General features: G+C 41.7%; 1 protein-coding gene across 3 annotated transcripts in view; it reads left to right on the forward strand.

The window, feature by feature from the left end:
- The window catches only part of PPEF1 (protein phosphatase with EF-hand domain 1), a 36,232-nt gene extending 20,813 nt beyond the window's left edge, over nt 1-15,419 (forward strand). For all 3 annotated transcript variants that reach the window (XM_026867885.1, XM_026867894.1, XM_026867901.1), the window contains exons 7-17: nt 399-445; nt 4,278-4,444; nt 5,929-5,965; nt 6,398-6,547; nt 8,640-8,840; nt 10,316-10,501; nt 11,113-11,255; nt 11,880-11,986; nt 12,943-13,106; nt 13,932-14,016; nt 14,483-15,419. In XM_026867885.1, coding sequence (XP_026723686.1) covers nt 399-445; nt 4,278-4,444; nt 5,929-5,965; nt 6,398-6,547; nt 8,640-8,840; nt 10,316-10,501; nt 11,113-11,255; nt 11,880-11,986; nt 12,943-13,106; nt 13,932-14,016; nt 14,483-14,676 — 1,481 coding nt within the window. In that variant the 3' untranslated portion in view covers nt 14,677-15,419. The remainder of the gene's footprint in view (nt 1-398; nt 446-4,277; nt 4,445-5,928; nt 5,966-6,397; nt 6,548-8,639; nt 8,841-10,315; nt 10,502-11,112; nt 11,256-11,879; nt 11,987-12,942; nt 13,107-13,931; nt 14,017-14,482) is intronic.
- The last annotated feature ends 1,505 nt before the right edge of the window (nt 15,420-16,924 follow it).

Consider the following 16,924-nt stretch of genomic DNA (forward strand, 5'->3'; position numbering starts at 1 on the left):
ATTCAAACATGTTAGTTTGTAGAAGTCTATCATATTTCTAAATGTCTTTTAGTGATGTTTTCTGGGTTTTGGGTTCATAATACATTTGTTTATCTTACTCCCATTTCCTGAGTGAACCTTTGGCTGTGTGATTGGTCTAATCTTCAGATCCAGTTGGAAAGACAAAAACTTTATGCAAGACAACTGTATACTCTTTAAGTATTTAATTGCCAGATTTTACAAGCATCTTTAGCGTGTACCTTAAAATGAAGCTAATCCTAATACAAGGCAAATTACTAAGGAAAACATGGGGAAAAACTTGCTAAGACTAACTAATTCCAGTTTTATAATTCAATTTTTTTCCTCCTCTGTGAGAAAATAAAATAAAAAAAAGAAAATAATGTTTTTGTTTCCTGTAGGAGATTTGCATGGAAACCTGGATGATCTTTTGCTGATATTCTATAAGGTAAGTGATACCTGTGATGTGGCATTTTCACTTCACAACTTGTTAGGAACATGTATTTATGTCTGACAGATTTGTCACAGTTAGAACTGTACGTGTGGTGTGCATGTACCACACACACAAATCCTGGAACAATTTGAATGGTGTCTTTGTCATAGCTTTGGCTTCTCATTATCCTCCTGCTCACTGTGAAGGAGGACATCCGGGAGATCTTTCTCTTCCTAAACGTTGAACTGGAGCATGAACCAAAACTTAAGAGGCTTCCTCACAATGTCTCCAAAGTCCTGCCACTGTTTTATGTTCCATATTGACTAAAGTCTTCAAAAATCAGGAGCTAACTTAGTTCCTGATGTAACACTACACCATGAATAATTTTGGCCCTCCAGAAAAAATGCAGAAGCTTTCATTTAGGCCTTCCATTGATACCTACAAAGTTTTTATTAGTATTTGTTTACAGGAAACAAAAAAGAGTGCTGTTTAAAAGCTTTTTAAGTCTTGGAAGCAATCATATAGTCTGCACAAAATGGAAATACCTTGTGCACCCTTTACATATCCTTGCTCACTTTTTAATGTTAAAAATCATAGCTCTGTTTTACTGATGTGAAAAAAAACCTAAGCTGCAGGCTATCTTTTCCACAACTGTATATTTAACTGAAGTTGTGGGAAATTTCCTGTATTTAGTTTCACATTTATCTTTAGCATGAATCACCACCTTTCTTTTAGCAGACACTGTCTGTGATTTGAGCTTTCCGGGGAAAAGGTTTGTGTCTGATCCTTATACATTCATCTACACTGAATGGAGACTGAAGTAAGCTAAACCAGGTGTTTAAATGATTCAATTCCTCCTGCTCCCAACTTTGTTACATTTTATCTGACACCTGTTGAATGGAAACTTGGTTGTTTTGCCCAAGTACATACCTGAAGCCTGTTGAAGTACAGTCAGACCTTTTTGCAGAGTTCTGCTTTTCTTATTAATCAGTCAGTGACATTTAGCTGGTCCTTGGCTTGCAGCCTTTTAGCTGTTATTTTAATGAGACAATCTTTCTTTTGAAAGTGAAATAAGGTCCCACAGGACCTGGAATGGGAAATGGAACTATTTTGAAGATAAATGCTCAGCTATAGTTGTATTTAAAACTGCAATCAGCCTAAATTTTACTCTTTTGAAGTAAAAAGAAGGTGATTCTTTTTCCCCTCTCCAGTAGATGTTTCAAAGAGAAGAAAACTCTAAAGCAAGGACTAAATCCTGACTTTGGTGAATTCAGAGCCAAAACTCCCACTGACTTCAGGGACTAGAGTTTACCCCTGTTGTTCTCTGTTAAGCTTCTCGGGGAATCCTTCCACCAAACCAAATGAAATGGACAAATATTTTGTTATTTCAAAGTAATTGAGAAAATAGAGAGCACATGATAGAGCTGCTTAGTTACTCAGAAGCAAATTAAATGACACAGTATTTTCTGTCCCCTCTGAGCAGTTTACTCAGCCAAGCAGTGAACCCAGTCAGACTCTGGGATCCATTTTTTCTGCTTCCCTAACTCTATTTCAGTTGGAAGGTATTTCTTCCTCCTGTAACTTAAACAAGAGGGTGCAATCCTAAACAGTGCCTTGAGGAGTGTAGTGATCTCAGGTCTGCACAGAGCTGAAATGGCTGCTGAAGCATTTTGGAGACCTGCATGCAGACCAGACACCTTGAGCATGGGGCTCTGTCCAGGGGACTTTTATCTCAGCACTTTTACAAACCACCAGCGGCAAACACACAGAAGCCAGCAATCTACAGCTTATCGATACAACGCTGGTTGTAATAGTGTGTATAATTCCTAAACCTGGTTTGGGTAAGGCTAAGATAATTATTTTTTTCTCAATAGCCAGTTTGTAAGGTTCATTCAGTCCCTGCATTAACCTCCATTAAATTAAAGCATTTCCTGAAATTCCTTGAAACCCTTGAATTTTAAATTGTGCATTGCTAAATTAGATTGTTAAATAGATGCTATGGATAGAAATTGCCTGAAGCTATAGAAAGTGCAAACAACAAACGGCAGTTAATTAATCACTAACCCAGCAGATACAGTAACAATGCCCAGCAGCAAGTTGCTAATCATTAGAGGGCCTTGTTTGACTCTGACATGTCAGAGACTGCAACAGCCTTTAATTTAGTTCTGCTCTTATTGTTGGTTGAAACCACAGAAAAAGAAATAAAAACTTTTCATGAGTGTGGAACAAAACAAAAATGTCACACTGAAGTTGGAAGTCCAAAACAAACTCTCATTTAAAACTAAAACTTGTGGGTCAGCTTTTCCAAAAGAATAATGATAGTCTGCAGAGTGCTTCAGTAGATCTGTCTTTCCACAGAGCGGCTGTGTGTATGCTGACAATCTGCAGGTAATTCACATGCCTATTGGTTTTAAGGCGAAGCTTTTATTAATTCATCTTTCCAGGAGCTGCTGCTGAGTCTCTCCTGCCTGTTTCACTCCTGAAATCCGTCCTTTCTTTTTTAAAATCACTACAAGCTACTACATTAGCAGAGTGTCTTAAGTTACCACTCTTGTGAGTGCAGAGCAACCACAGGCCTCTTGTAAATTAACTTTGAGAGAGCTGAGTAGAGGCTATGGCAAAAACCAAGCAAGCTGTATTTACAGCAGTCAGGATTGTGTCTCTGTACAAATCGAGACCAGGATTCACTGCTGCGTCCTGACCTAACAGCACAGGATGCTGACTGGGACAAAAAAAATATTTCCCGATGGATTCAAATTAATTGTTTAATTGAGTCCCTGGCCAAATCATGCATCCCGCAGTAAACTTGCTAAAGCAGTACACCAGGGAATGCCATAAGGACATAGGAAATGCTGGACACTGATGTAGTAGTTATATTCAGGCAGTGAGATGTCTTGCACTGCTGCCAGACACTGTCAAGAGTGGCTTCCACAGTGTAATGTGATTTTATAGATGTTCTATTGATAATTCTTGCGCATGCCAATTGTGAAAACAGAGGTTTTCTTTTTCTGGCAAGTCAATACTGAAATAATATTTCTGATACTCCTGATTGGAAATGATGAAGCTACATATAGTTGCTGCTATACTTTCTGTAATCTGATGGCACCCATTGATGTGTTGATAACTAATCTAATGAAACATAGCATCAATTCAGAATACTAGCTTTTGATAAATCACCATTCATAATACAGCATTGCTCTATATCTTTAGTAAAAAAATAAAGTAAGAAATACCTGTATGTACAGCTTCTCAGGTTTGTGAGCTTTTGAGTAGTGTTTTCAGGATTAAAGAAACTGGAATCAAGTTTGTCAGAGTTCCGTATTAAGATTTTATGTCCTCTGGATCAGAGTCTTTTTCAGGAGTTTTGGAAGCATACATATATGAAATCCATTTTCTTACTGTGTAAGGAAACATAAGGACCTTCAGACTTGTGTCAGAAGATAATTTCTCATGGATTTCCTGTCTTCCATTCAAAATGAATGACTCCTAATTGCAAACGCTTAACTTCCTGGCAGCAGTTGCATTAACAGAAACGTATATTTTGTTACAAGAATAATGTTTGTTTTCCTCCCTTTCCATTTAATTTAATAGGTAAAGGAAAGGATTAGAGATGGCATCATAAGAACAGCTAGAGAGGTCATCTCTTCTCTGATGGTTCATACAGGTTGTCTGATAAGGAGGTTTATTCTAAGCAGTGGAAATAAAGAAATGCTACATTTTAGATCTCTGTATTATGCAAGTTTTTTTGCAGATTTTCTAGCAATGTGATCTCATCTAAATGCTACTTCCTTTATTACAGTAGGATAGCAGTGTCTCTAAATGTCCTTGTTTTTGTTTCCTTCTGCAGAACGGTCTGCCTTCAGAACAAAACCCTTATGTCTTTAATGGTGATTTTGTTGACAGAGGGAAAAATTCTATGGAAATACTTATAATCCTGTTTGCATTTCTTCTTATCTACCCCAATGATTTACACTTGAATAGAGGAAACCATGAAGACTACATCATGAACCTGAGGTAGATTTGGGGGGATGGGAGAAGGGGGAGTATCTGGCTTTTCACTAGAAACACTGGAGCTTTGGAATGCTACTTAGGCACTGTGACACTCTAAAAGAGAAATAATGTTTTATTAGGTATTCAGGTGTAGCTTTGCATCGTCAGGATGTGTGAGGTGGGCAAAGAACATCCTCATTGCACACAGAAAGGAGTCATCTTGCCCCTGACCTAATCACAAACCACTGAAGTCAGTGGGTTTAGTGCAGCTTCCAGAGTATCAAATCTGGGGATGGGGGACAGATGGAAGGATGATATTTTAGTTAAAGCATGGCTTTTTCCATAGCATAGCAAAAGACATGATAATGTCCAATATAATGAAACCAGTAAATCAGGAGCTGATATTTCAGTTAACTTTAGCCTAAGATGCCACTTCCCAAATGTGAGAGGCAGGTAAATATCCTGGCTTCTACACAGTGGAGGGCTATTAGCTGAGAGGTAGCAGTCTGCCCCATTGCAGGAACAGCCAGGTTTTTGTCTGTTTTCTGATACAGACATCTGTACTCAGCTGTACAGTGCTGCCAAAGGAGTGAGCACAGCTACTGTCTCTGGCTGTAGTGAAAGTATGACTTGTAGTCAAAATTTTCTCACAGACGTGAGAAGTTGTCCTTGGTCCTAGTCTCTACAATTCTAAACTGCCCCATTAAGTCTTTGGGTGTCTGTCTGGTGGGTAATCTGTTTTACCCCTTCTATCATGTGATGCATGCACACAGACTATATTGTTGTTTTAACACAAACATAACAAAACCTGGGTTAGAGGTCCATGTTCAAATCCTATTAATGATCCACCTAAGAGGATCAGTTTCACATGATACTTCCTTTTTCAGCACTTAATTAAAAAAACCCCAAACCATAAACCAAGATCAGTTAATTTATCTACAAGATACGAAAATTCCCACACAAAATAGTGGAAAATAGTAACCAGATCTGTGATGGTATTGATTGCAAAGATGCATTCCTGTGTATGGCTCTTTGCTGGGCATTTTTCTTAGCAGTGCTGCGCATTGGTAAATTTAAAGGTGAGAGTTAAGGGGTTGTGAAAATGTCCCTGATCCAAGGATATCTTCGTGTTAAAAGAATGAGGTACAGGTATCAAAACCCTTGTGCCTTGTCAGGGAAACATTGTCTAATAATGTTGAATGATTTAGGACAAAAATTCTATGGAGGTTTTGTGGGAGCATCTAAAACTGCTGAGCTATTTCATTTAGATGGAGAAAAGGCCACTAAATAATTATTGGTCTGGATTCTGTTCTTGATTTCTTGTATGTACAAGAAACCAGTTTAACCCAATTCTTGAGACAGAGCAGAAGAATGTGCATTTAAACTAAGGTAAGACAGAATGGCAGGAGAAAAAGAGGGCTGGGAGACTCCTGGCAAACGCTATAGCACAGAAAATCATGCAGAAGGGGCATACTGAAAACCAGTTAATGGTGCTGTCCTATTTTCAGATATGGCTTCACAAAAGAAGTTTCAAAGAAGTACAAGGTAAGATTCCTCCTCCTTCCCGTATATTTTCTTTGTAATCTAGCACATTTAAAAAGAAACCTGTGTAAACAAGGAAACTTCAGTTTATTTAGGTGTAGTACAGCATGACTTTAGTAATGTAGTTGATATTATTTTGGATTATCAATGGAATAACTGACAAAACAGTTTTAAGTGTTAGCCTTTTATGTTCAGAGATCTATGGGATGAAATAACATCCATAAGGCCACTCAAGAACAAAAAGTCGTGAATGTGAAAGAAGAACAAAATGCCACAGAGACAATCAAATGGTCCTGAAATAAATGTTTGTCAGTGTTGCAGTTCAGGGTGTCACCTGGACGGAACTGTTCAGACCATGGCAGACACTTCAGCAGAATCTTGAACTTAGAAGCAACAGAATTTGCCAGAAACAGGATCTAAGAGTATGTTTTACAGGACCACGGCAAACTGATTTTGTGTCTTCTGCGAGACGTCTTTAGTTGGCTTCCCCTCGCCACTATAATTGATAGCAAAGTTCTCATCCTACATGGAGGGATTTCAGACACCACAGATTTGGATTTCCTGAATGCACTTGAGAGAAGTAAGGTAAGAAATCATATTCATGTGGGGGTAAATTTCTCTTTAAAATATTTAGCAGTACAAATGCTAAGATCAAATTGTTTTCATTAGGAGAGGAAATGGCTGCTGTGTAAGACATGTAAGGAAAGAGTTTTGTTTTTCTTCAAAATTGGTGTTTAGGAGGGAAAGTTTCAGTAGGTGTTGGGAGCCAATTGTTTAGCTGCTGTAAAATAACATGGGTCTCTTGACTTTAAAGTATCTAAAAACACTTTAGATACCTGCAGTGATGACGCATTAGCCAGGAACTATGAAAAGTACTTAATTCTCAGGCATTTCTAAACACTTTAGAAATTGGTGTAGGCACATCTTTCTAACCCTGCCTTTTGTCCCGGGGCTGTGCTTCTGCCATCTGTTGTGCGTGGGATGTTCTCCACCTGTGAGGTGGTCCCTTGGCAGCAGCTGAGCCTTGCACATGTGGCAGAGCCTTTCCAGTGGATCAAACTTCAAGACCAGGCCTTGAGAAAACAGCAGCTACTACTTTTCACGGATTTAGAAGATAGAAATGTTTACTTTTTTCTGAAATGGCAAGCAAATGCAGCTCTTTCAAATCAGTGGAAAATGGTGTGGAATTTGATCTGGACAACTAACTCGAGATGTCTGCTTGTGATCTGAGTGCTGAGGTTCTGTGTATCCAGTGGAGATCCGGGAGACTTGGTGGACATCCAGGTCTTGTAACTGCTCAGGCATAAGTCTCCAGTGCTGTAGGGTGTCCCCTCTGGCCTCTGCCTGCCTCTGGAGAAAGTCGTCTTCGCAGGTCTCCTCCACTGGTCGCCTTTGGGTCTGATTCATACCTCCCCACCTCATGCAAATTCACAGATATGGTAGAGCATCCCAGATGACACATGATAGCTATATTTAAGCCACCTTGTGTACCTTGTCATTAGTGTCTGTAGAATCTAGAGCTATTTCTCTCATCCTCCTGTTTTCTAATGCAGAAATAAATGCTTTACAGGACAATCAGGTCTATCCCTGTTCCTTAATGATGTGAAAAAGGGCAATGCATACTTCCGGCCATTGAAGTCTAGGCTCCATTGGCTGTACCACTGTACACTAAAATTGTGTGTCTAACTACAGATATGGGTGTCTTAACTGTGAGAGGAGTTCTGCCCACGCTTTCACCAAGGCTGGGTTCAAGTGTGCTACTGATGCAGTTGTCTGTGAAATGCAGAATTAACAGGTCAAAGTTGCTGCCATGGGAGAGCATTGCTAATGAGACATGTGTGGGACATAACTCAGGGCAGTATCACTCGAGGCCAACTGATGTATTTTAATTGGTACAGCTGACAACTGACAGGTCTCAAATACCAGTCAGTGCACTGGGGAGTAACCCAGTGTTTTGCATTTTGTTTTGCATCAGTACTTTTCTTTGTTAAAGAGTAGAATTGGGGTGAGGGGTGGGGTGTTTTGTTTTTGCTTTTGTTTTTTGCTCTAGAAATGAGCTAGTATGAGGAAATTTTGAATGAGAAGAGATACTGCCTGGAGAAGAGTCTGTATTAACAGGCATTCCTGGAGCCATAGCACACAGCTCCAAAAAAAGCAAATACCCGTGCATATTGGAGGAAGGTTGATTTAACAGTAAGAGGGCCTGATGTAATACTTCCTCAATTTCACTGCTATCCTCCTAATATTCCATTTATTTTAGCCAAATTAACCTAGCCTAATGCTACTGTATCAGAAGAGTAGTGAATGCAGTTTCATTTTCAGCACAGTATACATGTATATTTTCAGTTTCCAGTGAAGCTGGGCACTTAAGATCATCCCTGAGCCCAGACCGTACTTGCTGTATACTGAGACCTTACGACTGACTGTGGCTTGCAATGAGTCTGTGTGTCTGGATAACAATATGAGAGCAGCTCTGAAAAGGCTGGTCGCTGATAGATATAAAGCAAAATTTCTGCCCTTGCCAAATACCTGCACCTTCCACCGAACCTGTGAGTTCAGGACATTATGAGAGTTCAGTATTGAGTACAGGAAACAGAGACTGATGTACCTTTCAGCTGACATTGCTGTATCATCTTTATGTTCTGGTAACTCTTGGAAATGTATGGTTTTTTTAAAGTTGAAATCTTTGATGCGGCCACCAAAGTCAGTGAGAGACAGACAGGACCAACTGAAGGAGAGAATTCCCACAACCAGACTCAGTAAACACATTGCAAACCAGAATGTTGCAGGGAAAACACAACACATCTCTTCATCGGGCTCCACTGAGCCTTCGGGATCAAATTTGCCTCAGGACCCCGCCCTGAAGGAGTGGAAACAGGTAGGTGAAACCAAAGACAGACTGATACCAAACTCCTCCTGCACAAAATCAGCAGGTGCTCTGTTCAGGACAGTACATTTGAGTCTGATGGGACTGTCTCATAAACCTGTTACACTTGGGTTTCTAGTCAGCTATTAGTTCTTTGGATGCTTTTTGTAGACCTGGTAATAAAGGCTTGTGGTTTTATACCTTACAAGTACAATTTACTCAGTGTTTTCTTTTCTTAGTTGTTAGGAGGAGGGAACTGCTCAGTATGGAATGTGTTTGCATGCCCTCATGTGGTTGGATCTGTTGGTACATACGTGGTTGTCAGTTTAAATAGGTCAGACTTCGCAGTCATTGGTGATACTGAGCACCTTTTTTTGGCTGTGGTTTTGGCAGCTGAATGCTGATACTATCCAAAAAAACCACAGCTCCTGATACCTACAGGCCGATTACTGAAAAGAGGGAAGTTTTTGTCCTCTGACTGTTCGTTTCCTCTTGAATATTAGAAGCAATATAGAGTTCTTGTCATATTGTAATTTAATAAATTGTGACAATTTGAAAAGCTTAATTTGCACAGCAATTTAGAAGCTCAAAATTGAGTTTTATAAACTTATTTTTCTAATCTTCTTTTCAGACAACTGCTTTAAGGGGCAGAGAGTTTTCTTTTGTTTTCTGATAAGCAAATCAGTCTCTGAAATTATTTCCCAAGATACCTATCTGACCTACAAACTAACATAACAGGCACAAGCAACAACACACACACACACACACACCCCGCCCCCCCCAATCTGACATTATCCAGCTAACCAAGCATCTGCTGAACCACACTCACAACGTGGAACGTGTTAGTGTAAACCTCGTCCAGTGACATTTAAACACACACATTTTGCCTAATGTTTGCTACTGACTAAAATTATTAGGTTAGGTGACTTCACACCATGACAATTCATCCCCATGTCTGAATCCTGCTAAAATACTATCTGTAAAATCTTGGGTTTGAAACATGAACTAACTGAAGGCAATAAAGCCTTGTCATGTTTAGAGCAGACACTCCCAAGCTTAGTTTAGGTAAAACCACCAAACCATGTGTTATCAGGTCCATGCTGGGAAATAGAAAATGCCTCTCACACCTACACATGAAGAAGGAAGCTTTTGTTCTCACTGAAATAGCCCAGGTATCATACCTGATGCGCCTACCCAAGTCTGGAAACCTCTGCTATAAAAGGAGGTACATTTCTGAAATGACATTTAATCTGAAAAAAGTTCATGCAAAATCTAGGTAATCTTTCTTAAGAAAAGTAGAACAAAAGTTTCAGCCCAAAAGAGTGTCCTGCTGAAAGGAAGGAAGAAAAAACAAGCTCTACTTGTTAGCTCAGGTGTGTTTCCTCCCTGTATTGTGGGGCTTTTGCTATGGCAGTATTTTAGACAGCCATAACCTGTCAGTCCTCACCTACCATCAGTCGTCACTTGCTTGAGTTTGCTATTTACAGATGCTTGACATTCTCTGGAGTGATCCAAGAAGCCAAAATGGCTGTACACCAAACAAGTCTCGAGGAGGAGGTTGTTACTTTGGTCCTGATGTCACTGCCAAGCTGTTTGAAAGGTATAATCTGAAGATGCTCATCCGGTCTCATGAATTCAAGCCGGAAGGTTATGAGATCAGTCACGATGGGAAGGTAAGATGCTTCCATGTAAAGTAGAATTTTCCTGTGAATTTCACAGGCACATCCACAGTAGATTTGTCTGCAAAGCTAATTAAAAAAAAAAGAGCAACTTCTTTAAAATAGGCTTGGGGGAATTGTGTGCTAGATAGATATTAGAACAAACTGTGGAGTTCTGAAAAAATTCTTTACAGCTTCAGGGAGTGGGGACTGACTTATTACTTGTGTAAAAAAAAAAAATGAGCAACAGAATCCCTGAGGAGAATTACATGTAAATACAGTGCAAGAGAAGCTCTAAGGCTCTAGAAGCTTTTTGACTTAATAATTTTTCTTCTGGCCCTGCTTTCTGACATGCTCTGTCAGGAGGCTAGCAAGAATCCTGAAAAACAGGTCTGTCTTAGAGGTTTCTGTTAAGCAGCATGTTGTTTCACACTGTCCTCTGAACTGATGCCTTCCTATGACAGGCCAAAATACAGGCCTGGAACTCTGACTCAAAAAGTGTGAGTGATTTGGTGAACAACATAGATATTGATCTCTGGTTTTAGATGTAGACACCTAATGTCACCTTCTAAGATCAGTCTTACGAAGAGTTGTTCTAGCCAAGTTTCTTTGTTTCCTATGATCAGGTTATCACTATATTTTCTGCCTCTAACTATTATGAAGAAGGGAGCAACCGGGGAGCGTACATCAAACTGAACCCTGAACTGATTCCTCGGTTCGTACAGTATCAAGTCAGCAAGTACACACGCAGGCAGAATCTTCAGGAGAGGTAAAGCTGTGTGTTGTACACAGTGAGCATGTACTCGGCATGCGAGTACCTGCGACAGATCTACAGCTTGATTGAATAATTGAATAGGCATCTACTTTCCTTGATTTTCCTTGGTTTTCTATTTTACAATTTAAAAATTAATGCAGTAGACAAAACATGTTCTAAGTGCTCTAACTTGGTTTCCTGAGAAACTCCCAAAGGTAATTAGGCGCAGTAAGCGGTTAGAACAGACGATTGTCAGGGACTCATAAAGGGCCTGCGCCTGTCAGTCAGGTCTGCTTTAAGGCTCAACGTTAATCTGGACAAATCCTGTTATGAACGGAATCCAAAAAGTTTATCATGACAGCTTTGCCATGCCTTGCACTGCGCTCAGATTTACTAAAGCAAAGCAGCTTAGAATTACCTGCATAAACTCAATTATCTCATAAGTTCAGGTTATTCTTATGGGGCTGTTTGTTCTGTTGGTTTGTTCTTTTTTTTCCTGCCCCAGTGTTGTCTTTTAGCATGACCCTAAACATACTACATGTTAAAGGGTGCAAGAATTTGATAATGAATGTTGAAAAGCATAACATGCTAGAGGATTTAAAGCCTTTAATGATCTGCTGTGCATTTTTTTCCTCCCAGGGTGGGTACAATTGAATCATCTGCCTTAAAGTCCTTACGAGAGAAGATCTATGCTTACAGGTCTGAACTCACTAGTGCTTTTGCACAGTATGACCTCAACAACACAGGTAACACTGCTGCTCTTTCTAGTTGCCACCATAGGGATAACAGCTTCCATGTGACAGGGGGCAGAGGGGACAAACCCTATGGAGGGGGTCCTGCCCGCCAGTGTAATGATGGAGGGCAGCAGGGGCTGGTTGATCTTATGTTCTTCCTGGAGGATAGGTGTTAGCAAGTGTTTAGCCTCAGAAGACAACTTGAGGGGATGAAGCTTTAAGTGGGAAGAAGAAAACAACTGAAACACGTGGGCAAATAAGGAAATGGTGTTTGTTGTTGGGCAGAGAGTTTGGGCAGGCTAATCCAGCTCCAGAAGCTCAAAAGTCACCACCTTCACTTAGGAGTGTCTTCAGAAGATGTCAGACAGGGATCTAGGGTCTTAGGTGACAGGGGAACTGGTCTCCTTCTGAGTCTGGGAGATACCAGAGGGAAGTTGACTGGCTGTGCCACTAGCAGACACACACTCGCCCATCAGCTGAAGAAAAGTCAGCGGTAAATTGATACCTGAACCTTTTTGGTAGGACCACGGAGCTGATGGCTTCCCACTTGACTGGGCTGTCATCTGTGCCCCTAAAAGGACAATCAGTAACGTGATGGTACTGTTTCTGTGGGCACTGAACAACCATTTAACACATTTCTGTCTTGTTGAGGTCTCAGCCACATATGTCTCTCTCTCTAGTTGCAGCTCAGCTCACATCTGAAGTACTCTTCATGGCGTAATCTGGTTTTCTCAAAAGTTATTAAAACATGCTGAACATCACAATAGCATCACAGAATTGCTGAGGTTAGAAGGGTGCAGAAACATCTAGTCCAACCCTGCTGTTCATTGTTAAAGAGGGTTTTTATCCCAGGGTTAGGAGAAAAATGTTTGTTTGCAACTATTCTTAAAAAGGGCAGAAGGCATGCTGGTGACTGATGTGTCTGCATCACGTACCGCATGTAACCACGAACCCACCCCTTCTGGCAGGCAGGATTTCTGTCAGTGACTGGGCCGTGGCCATGGAGTCTGTCCTACAGCTGGAACTGCCCTGGAGGATGCTGCGCGCACAGTTAGTGCAGATGACCCCAAATGGAGAAGTTGACTACATGTCATGTTTCTATGACTTGAAAATAGGTCAACCTACAAAACAGGTAAGGAGGAACACGCCTCCTTGCAAATCTTGGAGGAACAGCTTTTGGTACAACTTGAGGCAAAAGACAGGGGTTTGGCCAATCAGGTAGATGTCTACAGCTGAACTAGTTGCTGAGCTTCCTTTTATAGTCACTGGAGGGAAATGAGCACTGCTGGGGTACGAATCATCATTCCCTGCTAAGGTAGATGCTTAAAATAGGCTAGATGAATCACATGCTAGCACTGCTTCTTACTTTCCGTTGACTCTCAAGGGCGTTTAGATAACATAGCTGAGGAGATGCGACAAATCCTACCCAGAGCAACTCAACTCTGTGAGATCAGCTTTTCAGATGTGCGCCAGAGCCAATTCAGGCACCTGGAGGAGGGAGGCACATGGGTAGATGGTCTTTTAGATGTCTAATGGTAGCTGAAGTCTCTTCTACAGAGTCCAGCTGTTACCCAGTGCTTTGGAACTTGGCTGTCGCCATCGTTTTTCCAAAACGCAGGGTCCATTCCCATATATACAGTGAAATCTTTGTGTGAGTGCCTGGCATACAGCATCCTTCCTAGATGATCCGTACTTCCACAAATAAATTACTGAGGGTAGGAGGTGTGAAGGACTCCTTCCCCCCCCTGCCCTACCAGCTGAAAGTGACAGATTTTAGCTGATTATTTCTCAGGGCAAGACACAAAGTATCATTCCAGGGAACTCAAGCATAAGGATTTATTTTTAAAACATTTGTCAAGTTAAACTGGGAAGATAGACTTGGACAGTACATACTATGTGGGTTAGACTAACTCAAACCAAGGTCTGCATGGTTTCCCGTATGTGATTTCAAAACCAGGTTCAGCCAGCTTTGGTGGAAACACTGTGCAGATACAGAAAGGATCTGGAGATCATCTTTAACATCATTGACAAGGATCACTCAGGTAAGTCGAGGTAACTTCACTGTACCAGCTCCAGGAAGCCTGTACTAGTTATCTTTTCCCACTGTGTTTCCTCCTTAAGGCTTCTAAATATAGAGGAAGCAGAGGTGATGTCATTTTTCCAATTTAGTGAAAACTAATTTGAGCTGTCAGGCTGTAACCATATAAGGGGCAGCGCACAGAGCCTAACTTGAGAAAAAATTCTCACATATCCCATCTCCAGTACTGGCTTCACTCTTCTGGGGGCTTTTTCTCCCTTCCACTCTCACTCTCCATATTTGCTTTCACAATTTCGCTGTTGAGAGCATTTGATCGTTATGTGAAGTAAAATGTACTTGAGTCATGAATTCACAAACGCACCCAGGCCAGGATAGGCAGGTAACTTTCCTGCAGCAAAGAAGCGTGCCTGTGTGTGTGCAGGAAGGGGAAACCACCCTGGGAAAAGCAACCTGCTGTCTGTCTCCTTCAGGTCTGATTTCTCTTGAGGAGTTCGGCCAGACATGGAAACTCTTTGCTTCTCACCTGGGCATTGACATGTGTGATGAATCCCTTGACAAGTTAGTCCTCAGCATAGACTACAACAAAGATGGCCACATTGACTTCAATGAATTTTTAGAGGCCTTTCATGTGGTTCACAGACTAGAGAAGAAGGCAAACTCCTGAAGAGGCAGAACTTCTTGGGGACTGTCTTGGAAGCTCACCTTCCTGGTACAAGTCATATGTGGTCTGGGAAACCAAGCTCCAGACTGGCAAACAATAAATGGGCTGCTTGATCTAGTAAGCACTGCGCTCACTGTGTAAGCCTTTATTTAGTCCCTTCTGGATGATATACACCTGCTAGGAACAAGACAGAGAGATGAAAACCCACTACTTCTGGTGTGTCTGTGTCACAGCCACATCAGTACCTCCCCATTTATCCTTCCTTTGGTGGCATTTCCCCCAAGGATGCACCTACAACCCTGTGGGAAGAGAAACATGGGGATGTTTCTTCCAGCAGCCCTTGGCGACAGCTGAGGCAGAGCAGTTGACAACCACAAGGAACATATCGGACCCTCCCTGGCGACAGAACAGGCCGCCTGTGGACTACCCGATCCGGGAGAGGAAAACAGGGAAGAACAATCTAGTTAAAATAGGTAGTTCTGCATTTAATCTTGCTCTTGGCATGATGCAATGAAACTAAAGCATTCCAGGTCACTCTCTATCCTCTGTGAAGTTTACAGACACAACTTAGAACAGTGTTTACACTTGCACTTGATTTCCCCTTGCCACTGGTTGCTTTTCCCTACATTTGTTGGGGTTTGGAGCTAAGAAACAGTTTAACTCGTCACCTTAACAAAGGCTAAATCCATAGCATGTTAATGTAACATACAGTAGATCACAAAATAAAGCTTTGGCTTTCATGGTAACATGATGCTGTGGTATCTTTTTGTTTGTGTTTTGGTATCCTACACATAGCAGAGCAGCACACACTTTTCCTGAAGATGAACTGTATTTCTTTAAAACAGAGATGAGTAAGAACACAAAAGTACAGAAATGCTGATATTACCAACCCTAAATATTCCTGTGTATAGTTAAGCATAAATTCTTTACCAAGTAAACTAAACTGAGAAACTCTGAAATGGAGTGTTTGGAACACGGCAAGATGTAAGAGTGCAGTGCCCATGGCCTCCCCTGACTGCAGCACGATGTTCTCATCCCTGCATGTCCCAGCCGGCCCACTCCTGTGGGGAGAGGGAGAGCAGGGCCAGATTCTCTTGCATATCGCACTCTGCAAGCAATGCGTGGCTACACAGCGACATGCAGCTGGAGCAGGAGCTTTCTGAACATGGCATTACTTGATTTAGCCTCAGTAAACACCATGTGCATGAAGTGCTTTTCAGGTAGGGAAAGGTCCAGCCTAACCCATCTTTAAATTTTAATAGCGAGAGATCAGCTAAGTAAAGTAGCTAGGTTTTATTTAATTACGGTGTTGAAAGTACAAAAGGAAAGCATCCTTCCCAGTTTATCACCACAGAATGTAACAACAGCCCAAGCTTAAGGCACTGCTGTTTGTCTTAAATCTTTTTTTCTATAATACAAAATATTTCTCCAGAAGTATTTTGTAACTTGACAGATCAATGAACAAACATGCACACGCTTATTTCTATTGCTTAGGGGAGGGGGAAAGAAAAATCTTTTAATAGTGCAAACAATTTACAGTAAAATTTTAATGACACTGGTAATATTGAGTGTATATTTTTAGCATGCATTTACTGTGCCCCATGAGGATCAATCCCACCTTGTTCCAGTGGGGTGATCTCGCTTCCCACCACTGGTTTCCTTGCTGTGGGCTCAAAGTGAGGAGCTGGAGCAGGACAGTGCAGCACCCAAGTCCTCCTGTGCCATCACCCCTCCTGCCCCTGGAGAAGAGGCAAAGCTGGGGTGGGTGTGCAACAGGGGGGGTAGCTCAAGAACACAGCGGATGGCTGACCTGTCCCCCTCCAACGCCGCACGCCCCAAGCAACCCTGGCATGCGGCTGAGGAAGGCTGGCCTTGAGGGGCTGCTTCATGAGGGGGGATGTAGGGGTACGTCCCTGAGGCAGCACCTCACTGGGTGGCAGCAGGAAGAGGCTCCTGGGGATGCAGCACACTGAGGTGTGAGAGGAGCTGAGTCATCCAGCCAAAACAGATGGATGCCGGCCCTGCCAGCTGCTGGCGGCACACAAGAGCCCCCCTACCCCGAACAGACGAAGAGGGGTGGCAGAGGGAGTAAATGTGAAACATCTAACGGCACTCCGGACTAAAACTAGGGGTGGGAGAGAGCCCAGATACTTGTACTGAAATCCAAGCTGTTCGAGCTGAAGCTCTTCATCCACAACCCCCACCCCAATCTTTTTTTTTTTTTTTTTTTTTTCCTGGAGGTAACACGAGT

The sequence above is a fragment of the Athene cunicularia genome (assembly GCF_003259725.1).
Source record: "Athene cunicularia isolate RWA chromosome 1 unlocalized genomic scaffold, athCun1 chr1_part1, whole genome shotgun sequence".
Taxonomy (NCBI): Eukaryota; Metazoa; Chordata; class Aves; order Strigiformes; family Strigidae; genus Athene; species Athene cunicularia.